A 10,911-nucleotide genomic window follows, 5' to 3' on the forward strand; every position below is an offset into this window, starting at 1 on the left:
GGAGACATGACAAGCCCTCATCCGCAGTGGAGACAGGGTTTGCTTTTATTTTGACTTGGAGAAAGAGACATGTGGAGGTTCAAGATCTTCACTTTCAGTTTAGCCAGAAGGAAAATTAAAATAAGGTGCCCCCCTGAAAACAGCCAGGGAGGAGTCCAGGCATCTCAACAGCAGTCTGCAGTGGAGCCACTGTGGGGACCCACACCACAGCCCCCAGGGGCCCAGGGCCCACGGCAGGCCAGCACCCAGGTCAAAGGCCCCCTCCTGGAACCCCCAGGGCCTAGGTGTCTGGAGAGCCATGCAGTGCAGGCGGACGTAGGTCCACACAGCGCTGACAGCGGCTGCCCTTGGCCAGCTGCCCTGTCCCCTGCCCTGTCCCTCTCTCCTCCTTCCAGGGTCCCGGGGGCTGTACCCGGGGCAGAGTGAGGCAGGAGCCACTCCACTCTGTGTTGGGGAGACAGACCAGGACCCTTGGGGTTGGGAAGGGTCTTTGTGTCCAGTGGACTAGGGCTGATGTGAGGGGCCCAGGAGGAGAGCAGCGTTGGGAACCTCAGACTGTCACAATACTGTCCCCTGAGTACCTGCGGGAAACTCCCAGCTGAACCCTGGGCTGGCAGCAACCTGCCCCACCTGGCCTGGACTTCCCCTGGACTGGCACCTGCCTTCAGAGTGTCCTGACAAGTCCCTGCTGGCCTTGCTTCCCATTGCTCACCAAGCCTCCCCAGGTGGGTCTGAGCTACCCTCCGCCTGAAACACAGCAGTCACTGGTGGACAGCAGAGAGCTGGACACGGCTGGGCTCTCCCTTCCAGAAGGGCATGGCAGTGCAGAGGGAGCCCGTGGACTAGCTCAGGGCAACTGGCTCACGGAGGCCAGGGCGGGGGGGCTCTTCCACGTGGGGTCCCAGCCCCTGGAACAAGGTCACAGAGGAACATGCCCTCCAGGGAGGACCGGGCTCTCCTGCAGGGCTGCGCAGCCACCACCAGCGCTCACCACCGAGCGCAGCGTGGAGCCCGGGCTCCCTGCCTGCGTCCTGCTCCTGTGGGCCGGGCTGGCCAGGCTCTGAGGCCTGGGCTGCAATCTGCAGGAGGGGACAGCAGCACCCTCCTGGGCAGCTGCTCTGCACCTGCACCCCCCTGTCCACACGCCCACAGGCACGCACAGTCACACAGAGGCGGAGTGTGGACCAGCCGCCCCAGTGGCAAAGGGACCCGGGGACCTGGCCAGGAGGAGAGCCGAGTGCTGCGTGAAGCCTGGCAGCCCCTGGCCCTTTGCTGCCTAGCCAGCCGCTGCCAGGCTCTGGGTGGGAATCGGGGTGCTCACCTCACAGCAGGCAGGGCGGGGGGACACATGCAGGGCGGCGCTGGCAGGGGTGGGGGCCCGGGCAGGGATCCCAGCTGCTCCCCCAGGACAGGACGATGGGCAAGGATCCTGGGGTCGGCGCCCCTGCCAGCGGGGAGCCTAGATGACAGCACTCTTCTCCCCCTGGAAGGAGGCGCGGGGGCCCGGCCTGGCCAGCAGCAGCTCCTTCTCGTGGACCAGGCTGTCCAGCAGGTCCTCCTGGCGGCAGTTGTGGTAGACCTTCAGGAAGGCCAGGATGGTGATGGCCAGCCAGGCCAGCCAGGACGCCCAGAGGCCAAACTGCACAGAGAGCAGGGCAGCGTCAGGGCACAGCCCGCACCCACCCTGCCAAGTGTCCCACTCTGTGAGTGAGGACATGTGCTGAGAGGCCTGGGGACCTCAGGCTCCTCTCTGCAGCCCCCTCCAGAGCCAAGTTTGTGAAGGAGCCTGTGGATTCCATTCTCTCCCCCGGGAGGGGGTCCCTGGGGAGGAGCCAGGGCCACATCTCCCCAGCAGCTGGGGCTGCTCAGCTCCAAGGAGCTTGCACACCGCAGGACCCCCTCCAGCCACTGGAATAAACTGACCTTTATCTGCTGTTTCCAAACAGTTGAAAGAGAACAATTTAATCAGCTCCAGGCCGGCTCCACGTCTACCCGATTCCCCTTTGAGCACGTCTGTCCCCACACCATCTAACTGGCACAAATTAGGCCCGAAGCATCTTCTGCTGGATTTACATGTCACTGTCTGTGACCGTTTCAGGTCACCTCAGAAAGATCCTCACCTCCAGGCTCTGCCTGGGGCCCCACTGACCACCAATGTGTCCAGCCAACAGGATGCCCAGCATGGAGCCCAGTGAGGGCTGGCAGGGCAGACAGGCAGAGTAGGAGCCTCCCGTGCACAGGGACACCTGGGACACCACAATGGCCTCCTGTTCTGCTCCACGATGACCCTGGGCCTTGCACCACCCACCTGCACAGGGCGCTCTGAGGCCTGTCCAGAACACAGACCCCTCCCTTCAAACCCAGGACGTGACGCCCCTTTCCAGTCCCACCTCCCCACACCCCATCCAGCCACCAGGAACCTTGCCCTCCCCTCCAGGTGCACCTTCTGCTTCTGCAGGCTACCCTGGGCCTGCTCCTCCCTGGGGAGAGATCCACGAGTAACCGGCAGTGATGGCCCCACCCTACCTGGGCGATGGCGAACTGATCATAGAAGGCAGAATTGTCCACACTCAGCTCCAAGTCGATGTCCTGGAACTCCTCACAGCTAAAACGCAAGGCGTGGGTATGGAGGGTGATTTCTGTGGCAGACTGGCTGGCAGGGAGCAGGGAGCACCGCGCCCAAGTGCTGAGGGCCGTCCGCCCGGGGGAGGGGGAGCCTCTAGGTCCCCACCCCCATCAGCACAGCAGGACTGGCTCTGGGGAGAGGAACCCGCAGACCCACCCCAGCCTGGCCTGGGATAACCACTGGACACACAGAAGTCAGGCAGGCAATGTGCCCAGGTCTGCATCACCTAGTTAGACATCAGGTTCCAGAGTTGATTTTCTTAAAGAAAGAATGTGGAGCCTCCGGAAGAGGTGACCTGAGGTCCTGCTTCCCAGGTCTGGGCCTTCTTAGGGCTGGGCAGAAGTATCCCGGAGGGATATGGGCAGTCACATGCTCCACTTTGGGCACCCTGATAGTCAGAGGCTGCCCCAGGTCACAGCCAAGTGGCTGCCCTGATCACAGAGGTCCCTGACCCGCCAGGGAGCCACCTTTCCCCACCAGAGCCTTCTACTCTATTCTCCACCCCCTACCCTGCCAGACCTCCAACCCCACCAGGACCCAAGCCTCTGTCCCCCACAGGCAGCTCAGGGCAAGACCCCAGGGTCTCGGACTGCATGGCCACCTTGAGCTTTCCAGGGTCCTCCAACCCCTGGTGGCTCTCCTAGCCAGGAAGGAGGGGGTGGGCTCCCAGAAGGGGCGACCAGTTGTGCACAGGTGGGGGCATGGGGGGGGAGGGCCAAGCTGCAGACCAGGACAGGATTCAGAGGGAAGATCCCTGGGGCACAGGCAAGGCTGGGGAAAGGTCTTCCAGGGACACAGCAGGGGGCAGCATACCTGTGGGGCACAGTGCCCTTCTCAGTGACAGTGTCACACCACATGGTGAAGCCCACGCTCACAATGGTGCTGGCAATGAAGACCAGGAAGACCACGAAGGCGCTGACCAGGAGGTTCACGAAGGCATAGAAGAAGGAGCTGCAGCCAAGAACAGGAGATGGACGCAGGGGGCACTCAGCACCCCCAACATGGGCCCAGCCCTCTGGACTTCCTGGTTGGCATCTGGGACCCAGATGGGTCCCAGCAGGGCTCAGGGGCTGCTCTCCTTCTACAGCCATCCCTCGGCCCTAGTCCACATGCAGCCCCGAGCTGCCCATCTCACCTTCCCAAAGACCCAGAGCTGGAACCACGGGACGGTCACTGCACAGGGGAGGCAGGGCCAGCAGGAGGCCAGCACAGGGACGAGACGGCTGTTCCAAGGCATCAGAGACAGTGTGCACTGGCACTCAAGGCGCCCTCCTGAGGCTGTGCAGCACAAGGCCACGGCCCAGGCCACCCCCACGGTCACCCACTACTGTGGGCCGAATGCCCACCCCAAAGTTCACCTGTGGAAATCCCAACCCATGGGGATGGCACGAGGGATGGGCCATGGAGTGGAGCCCCAGGAACTGGGTTACTGCCTCGTAAAAGGGACTCATCATGTGTCCACCACATGAGGACACGGCAAGAAGGTGCCGTGCACGAACGAGGAAACAGGCCTCCCCAGACCCAACCTGAGAGCACCCTGGCCGCGGACATGCAGCTTCCAGGACTGCAGCAGGACACCCAGGTCAGGGTACTTTGCTTTAGCATCTCAAACAGCCTAAGACACTAAGGAGGGTCTTCTACCTTCACGGTCTCCAAAGCACTGGGGACTGGCTGCACTAGGGACTTGCCGAAGGTGCTGACTGACCTATTTAAAGCTAAAAGGACGAGCTGTAAGGGGAACTGGCACAGGCCAGGCCAACCAGGGCCAAGCTGGGAGCCCGGGTCAGGGGGCCATCAGGGGGGCTGGCTCAGGCCTGGGCCCACTGCCCCGGGGGCCCCAGGGCCTCCGCCAGGTGCACACAGCCACGGCACCCAGGGTGCCACTGTTTCCTTGTCTGCCCACACAGGGGACCTGTGTGGGGTCACCCACGCCACCAGACCTGTGCCCAGAACATCCACCATCCAGAAGCCCCTGAGATTCAAAGTCCCTTAGGCGAGCCTCAGGTCAGCTGCCCACTAAGGTGCCAGGGGGTGGAGGACAGGGACCGTCCCCAGTGGGGCCCTCACAGGCAATACCCTCATGTAGGACAGCAGCAAGGAGCAGGGTGGCCAGAAAGGGCCTGTCCACCTCCAAACTGCCACAGGCTTACAGCCCACTGGTGCTGTCCATGTGTAGACTCTAAGCAACCTGGCTTTGGGACCACCAGGAATCCACGTGGCATCCCAGCCAGGAAGTCGGGCTGTGGCCCCCAGCGTGGCAGGTGCTACCCAGGCAAGCAGATGGGCAATGCCCCTGGGAGCCTGCTTTGTGCCCTCCCTCCCCGCGCCCTCCTCTTGCCTCTGCCAGGCCCTGTGCTGGAACAGGAGCCTGAGGTTCTTCTGCCCAGGAGGTGACACACCAGTGACAAACCCAGTCCCTGTACCCAGCTCAAGGCAGGTGTCACCAGGCTTATGAAGTCTCGGCAACGATCCCACAGCACTGCTACCAGGGGCCACCCGCATCAGTGGCTACTGGGCCAGCAGCCGAGCCCCAGGATGGGAGGCTTGGACCCCAGCCCTGAGGAGACAGGTGCCCGAGGACGCAGTGCTCTTAAAGCCATGGGCTGTGACCCAGCAGTCACAGCAGCAAGAGCAGGGCAAGCAGGACCGGCAGGCACCCAGATGGGAGACCAGGCCTCCACCCAGGCTTCCGACCAAGGGCCCAGCGAGTCGAGTCCCATCCCACCTGCAGGTGCACAACGGACACTGGCAGCAGACAGACCCCACCCTGGGTGGACGCTGCCCTGTGGCCCGGCCTGCTCGCCCCACAATGGCTCTTCACTCGCCTTCCCACCCCTGCTGGGAGGCAGGTGCTGTCCACCAGGTAACCCAGGGCCCCACTCCCAGGGACACTCACTCCCTGCCCACGCCTCCCAAGACAGATCCCCTGTTGTGAATGGCCCACTGCCCTCCCAGCCCTCAGTGCTCATCTGGAGCTATGTCCAGGGCTAAAGTCAGCGCTGCCACCAAGAAACTGGGCTGCAGGAAGTGCAGTCACCCATGGGCACCAGGTGCCTGGAGACTGGGGCTCAGAACTGCTGCACCCTGTGCAGAGCAGCCTGGGACTGAGCAAGCTGGGGGAGCAGGGGCCTGGCCCGCTGGAGGACGGCTCATGGAGGACAGCAGGACGGTCACCCGGGGCTCACCCCCATGCAGACTTGCACTGGCTATTCTGCTCCAGCCAAGGAGGCCAGGGTGGCCAGGGGCAGGCAGGGACTTGGCCTCCACAGACAGAGCCAAGCAAGAGCCCTGCCTTTGGCACAAAAATCCAGCTCAGTGGACAGCAGGAGGGTGAGGACTCAGCCTGTGCCAGGACACACTCGTCCCTCCACCTGCTGGACAGCACTCTGCGGTCCTCCCAAGGACCACCAAGGTACCTGGCATTCCCAACTCCCAGACAGGTCATCCCAGCTGCTGCTGCCCCCTGCTGGTCTCTGCAGGGCTGGGCTGGCCACAGTGCAGACAGTAGGCCAGACAAACTGACAGACCAGCACCACATCTGTGCCTCCCCAGTGGGGATGGGACAGCAGCCCCTGAGCTGTGCAGTGAATTCCAGGCGGGGTGGGAGGTGGGCCTGGGGAGCACTTCCCACGGGCTGGAGCTCCTGTGCAGGGTCTTCCTGAGCCCGTCCCCGAATCCCTTGGTACAACACATCTGGGATGCACAGGGGCCCTGCAGTCCCTGCCCCTGTCCCTGGCCAACACTGAGGATGCTCACACACAGGCTCCAACAGCCAGAGACTCTGATGATCTGCAGACGCCAGACACTTCAGCATCATGGTTTTCTCCTGCCATGGCCGGACTCAGAGCCCCCAGGAGGCAAGGAAGGCCCAGTCAGAGCCACTGCTGACAGCCTCCTCCGCTATCTTGCCACTCCTGGTGGGTTCCCACGGAGCCTGCTGGGCTTTCCAGATTTTTGAAGATTTGGATATATGTGGAGCCTCATCTGGATGGAGGGTCACAATGTCACCCCACCCTGTCCCCCAACACACAAACCCAGGACAGGACACCGTGGAAGGAGGAGTGTAGCACACACAGGGTTAACATATCTTCTCCCCCTGCCTCTCAGGGTGCCTAGCCTAGGATGTGCCGTCTCCATGGTGACGGCTTCCCTGGGAAGCCGGGAGCAATTTGAAGGCTGAGCGACAGGTGTGGGCAGGCAGATGGGTTGTCTTAACCCCCTGCTCCCCAGCCAGTCACAGGCTGCTGCCAAGCCTGGCGCAAAGGGTTCCTCTCGGCAGAGCTGCCCCAGCCCAGGCCCACAGCCCACATCAGCCCTGCCATTTGCCCTGCAGGCAAGACCCCCAAAGATACAGGTGCCACCGACTCAGCCCAGAGCTCTGGGGTGATGCTCCAGACCCACAGCTCAGGACCAGCCCAGGGCCCCTCAACAGGCCCCAGGCTCTGCCTCGGTGCTGGCAGAGGGAAGCCAGGGCCTCAAGGTGGCTGCCTCGCCTTGGGAGAAGCAGTGCGTGTGCTGACCTCAGAAACCAGAGACTGACAGAGTACTGATGGCCCTGAGAGCCTTGCCCACCACACGAGCTCATTGTAGATGCCTGCCCTAGCCCCTTAGCTGTCCCAAGTCCCTTTGCTGACCCAGCACTTGTGCTCGCCTGCATTGGAGGTGCTGCTCTGGGTTGACCACCTCGTCCATTGCTGGCCTCTGCAGACCCAAGCTGTTCAGGAGGCCAGAACTTACTGACACAGCAGGTCTGAAGGGCTGACCCCTAGGCTAGCTAAGTCATGAATCTACAAGGACTACAGGACCAGCTGTGTGCCCCCAGGGCAGGACACCTCAGGACCCAAGCGTCTTGCTGATACCTCTCAGCAAACATCATTTGATGACTCCCACACACCAGGCCCTGCACCCAGCCCTGAGGACACAGAAACAAATAAGATGCCTGCCCTGAGTTCACCCCACCAGGGTCCCCTCAGACTGATGCCCTCAGCCTGGAATGGCTTGCAAAAGCTTTACTCAAGTCCTACAGAACTCAGATGAGTACTGACATCACAGCTGACCACCATCTAGACTGTGCACTAGGCCAAGAGGAGGGCAGGCAGCCAAAAGCCCTGTGGCCTTAGCCAATAGCTCCTGATGGGACATTATGTGCTGGAGGAAAGAAGGCTGGACCAACCATGGCTGCCCACACAAAAACTGGAGAGGGGTCACTCCAGGCAGGACACGAATCCAACCACTAGAGCAGAGAGGCCCCAAGATTCTACCAGCAAAAGCAGCCTGGGTCTGCCCCTGGTGCATGCAAGCCATGTGGCCCTCCTCGGAGTGCCCTGACCACCCAGCCATCTGTTTCCTAAATCCCACTGTGGGCTGGTCAGCTTGCCTTTCAGCCAGTGATGCTACTCAGGACCTCAGGAATGACTCCATGCAAGAGCCCGGGAGAACCTGGAAACTCATGCCTCAGTTTCCACATTTAAAGTGGGCGATGCTGGCCATTCCACAGGGCAGGTGGACATCTTCTACAAGATGACAAGACAGAAGCCGGGGCTCCCGGGGTCTGCTGCCTAAGTCATGCAGAATGAGCTTCCCTGTGTGACAGATCCCTGCCCTGCAAGCTCTGGGTCTCTTCACTCCCTCGCCTGTCCCTCAGCCTCAGAAGGTCGCCCCGCCTCTCTGAAATCACCCATTGCTGTGGCCACAAAGCAGAGTCCTGTCTAGAGACCTGCTCTCCTGTCAGCCCTGGCCAGCCCATGAGCACCCTGGGGCCAATTCTCCTGCAGAGGCCCAAAAGGCTGGAAGGATGTGCTTGAGCAGTGGCTGACCCCCCATGGCCTGTACCCTCTACCTCCAGAGGCCCAGGCAGGAGGGACCCCAGGACCTGGGGCATCCCCTCCTCTGACTATTCCCATGTCCCCTCCTCAGCCCCAGCTCCTGTCCAGAGACGTTTCTACCCCCTGGACCTGCAGAAGGCTGACAGGGTAAGGCTTGGTTTGGTGATGTGGGTGAAGGTGACATCTCAAACATCTCCTCGGGACCCTAGCCATTGAGGAATTGAGAGAGAAGGAGACCTGCCAGGCTCACCCTGGGCAGACCCCAGCCTCACAGCCCAGAGTTTGGGGCCCCAAACCCTCAGCACTTGGAGGCCTCCCCAGCTGACATCTGGCTTCCTGCAGGCCCTGTGTGCAGAATCTTAGTGGAGTGAACTGTGTCTCCAGAAAGCTATGTCCAAGTCCTAGCCCCAGGTACCTGTGACTACTTGGAAATAGGGTCTTTAAAAGTGTCATTAAGTTGAGGATTGAGAATGAGATCATCCTGGGTACTAAATCCAGTGACCATGTCCTCATGAGAAGAAGGGAAGACCAAGAAACGGAGAGAAAGCCATGTGAAGACAGACGCAGAAAGCAGTGACAGCCCCAAGCCAAGGAACAAGGAGGGTTGCTGAGCAGCCGAAGCTGGAAGGCACTTAGGAAGGGCCCTCCTAAGGAAAGGGGCCCTGCAGACACCTTGATTCTGCACATCCAGCCTCCAGACCCGGGAGAGAAGAGGGGCCTGAAGCCCCCAGTTGGTGGTACTTGGTTACAGCAGCTGCAGGACACTCCCACACCTGGGGTCCTAGGACTTGCACCCCTCCTCCAGGTCCTGCAGCCCCACCCAGGCACAGCCTGCTGGCCCCACTCTCTGCCCCAGGAGCCCCCTTCATCCTCTCTCTCTGCCTCTCTGTGTGACAGCCACACTGACAGCTCTCAGGGTGGGCAGCAGGAGTCCTGCTGGCCCCACTCCTGCCCACCCCCACATCCCCAGAGTCCTTGCCCATCTCCCACCTCCCTGCAGAGGGAGAAGCCACTAAAACCTGCCAACAAGTGACAGATGGGGGCGGGGCAAAGTTTGAAGGCCTGGATCTCACTGTCCCTCACACACAGGCACCCTGGCTCCTCCCAGGCCCAGCAGGCCTCAAGTGGGTGGGGGTTAATAAGATGCCACTGGTTGAGGAACCCACCCAGCCCCAGTGAACCTCCTCCCCCAGCTCCAGGGTAGTGCCAGGGCAGGACAGGGTGAGGAGGACAATGGTAGCAGAGGAAGGGAGGTAGTGGAACCAGGAAGCAGGGCCTTCCCTCATTGCCCTGCCCCCAGCCAAGGGTGTGCCTGCCCAGGATCCCCCCAGCACGCTTCTGTCCCAGGATGATGGGGAGTGCTGGAGGGCACCCCCACTCTCCTGGCCACCAAGGCCTGGGCCCTTCCCCCATTCAGGAGAGAGCAGAGCAAAGCACAGGCACAGAATCTGGCTGGGAGCTGTCCCCAGTTCTGGAGAGTGGGAGCCTGGCTGCGCCAGCAGAGGAAGGCCTGAAAGGGCCTGGCCAGCTCGGCCATGACTGTGCAACATCTGCACCACAACATCTGCACCACAAGGGGGGTCGATGACCGGAAGCTTGTGGGGAGGGGAAGGAGGCACTGGCCTTGTACGGATGATCATCATGGCCCCTGTGTTTGCGTGCGTAGGTGGTGAGGGCCCAGTGTTGACACCTGCAGGTCTCTGGGCTGCGGGAACCCTGGAAGTGCTCGTGCTCCTGTGGATAGGAGGGCCTGGAACGCTGAGGGCACGGAAGGGGCACCTGCGCGGCCTGAGGGCTGCGTCTGTTGGGGCCGAGCGTCCCCACTTACCCCTCGTGTCCCTTGCACAGGAAGAAGAGCGTGCGCCAGGCGTGCGCGGCGGCCAGCAGCAGCGAGAGGAGGCTGGCGAGCAGGCTGAAGCGGCAGGCGGCCGGCGGGCCCCACTCCTGCACCGTGAAGCGCTCGCGCTCCTGCACCGTCAGGTTGGCGCTCAGCCACATGCCTTCGGTGAAGAGCAGGCAGCGGCCGCGGAAGTCGTGGCCATTCTCGGACAGCGGCACCACCACCACGAAGCTGAACAGGAAGGCCAGGAAGTAGCAGACGCACTGCGCGAAGAGGAAATTGTTGAGCGCCATGGCCGGGCGCGGGCGAGAGGTGGTGGGAGGAGGCCGCAGGCCCGGGAGTCTGCGGGCGCTGGCCCGAGGGGCGCTCGGCGGGGCCGGGAGCCGGGCAGCGAGAGTCTCCGGGCGCAGCGCGCAGGCCGGACCGCGCGGGAGGCTGCGCAGTGGCGGCGCTGCCGAGTCCCGCGCGCCCCGCCCGGACGCGTGCGCATCGGCCAAACGCCGGGCGCGCCCGCGGTCAGCACCGCGGACAGCTCCAGGCGCGCGCACAGGGGAAGGAGCAGGAGGTTAGGTGGGTTAGGTGAGGGCCACGCTGGACCAGGCCAAGCTACATTGATGGAG

At 62.5% G+C, this 10,911-nt stretch overlaps 1 protein-coding gene across 1 annotated transcript; it reads right to left on the minus strand.

Moving 5' to 3' along the window:
* Nucleotides 1-22: 22 nt before the first annotated feature.
* Nucleotides 23-10,705, minus strand: Tmem179 (transmembrane protein 179). The gene is made up of 4 exons (XM_046453079.1): nt 10,280-10,705; nt 3,440-3,577; nt 2,527-2,605; nt 23-1,639 (listed from the first exon to the last, which is right to left on the minus strand). Exons 1-4 carry the CDS (start codon nt 10,582-10,584, stop codon nt 1,460-1,462), a joined length of 702 nt encoding a protein of 233 aa, XP_046309035.1. The 5' UTR covers nt 10,585-10,705; the 3' UTR covers nt 23-1,459.
* Nucleotides 10,706-10,911: the final 206 nt, after the last annotated feature.

The sequence above is a fragment of the Marmota monax genome, unplaced genomic scaffold, assembly GCF_021218885.2.
Source record: "Marmota monax isolate L192 unplaced genomic scaffold, Marmota_monax_Labrador192_F-V1.1 WCK01_AAM20220418_F8-fsc00190, whole genome shotgun sequence".
Taxonomy (NCBI): domain Eukaryota; kingdom Metazoa; phylum Chordata; class Mammalia; order Rodentia; family Sciuridae; genus Marmota; species Marmota monax.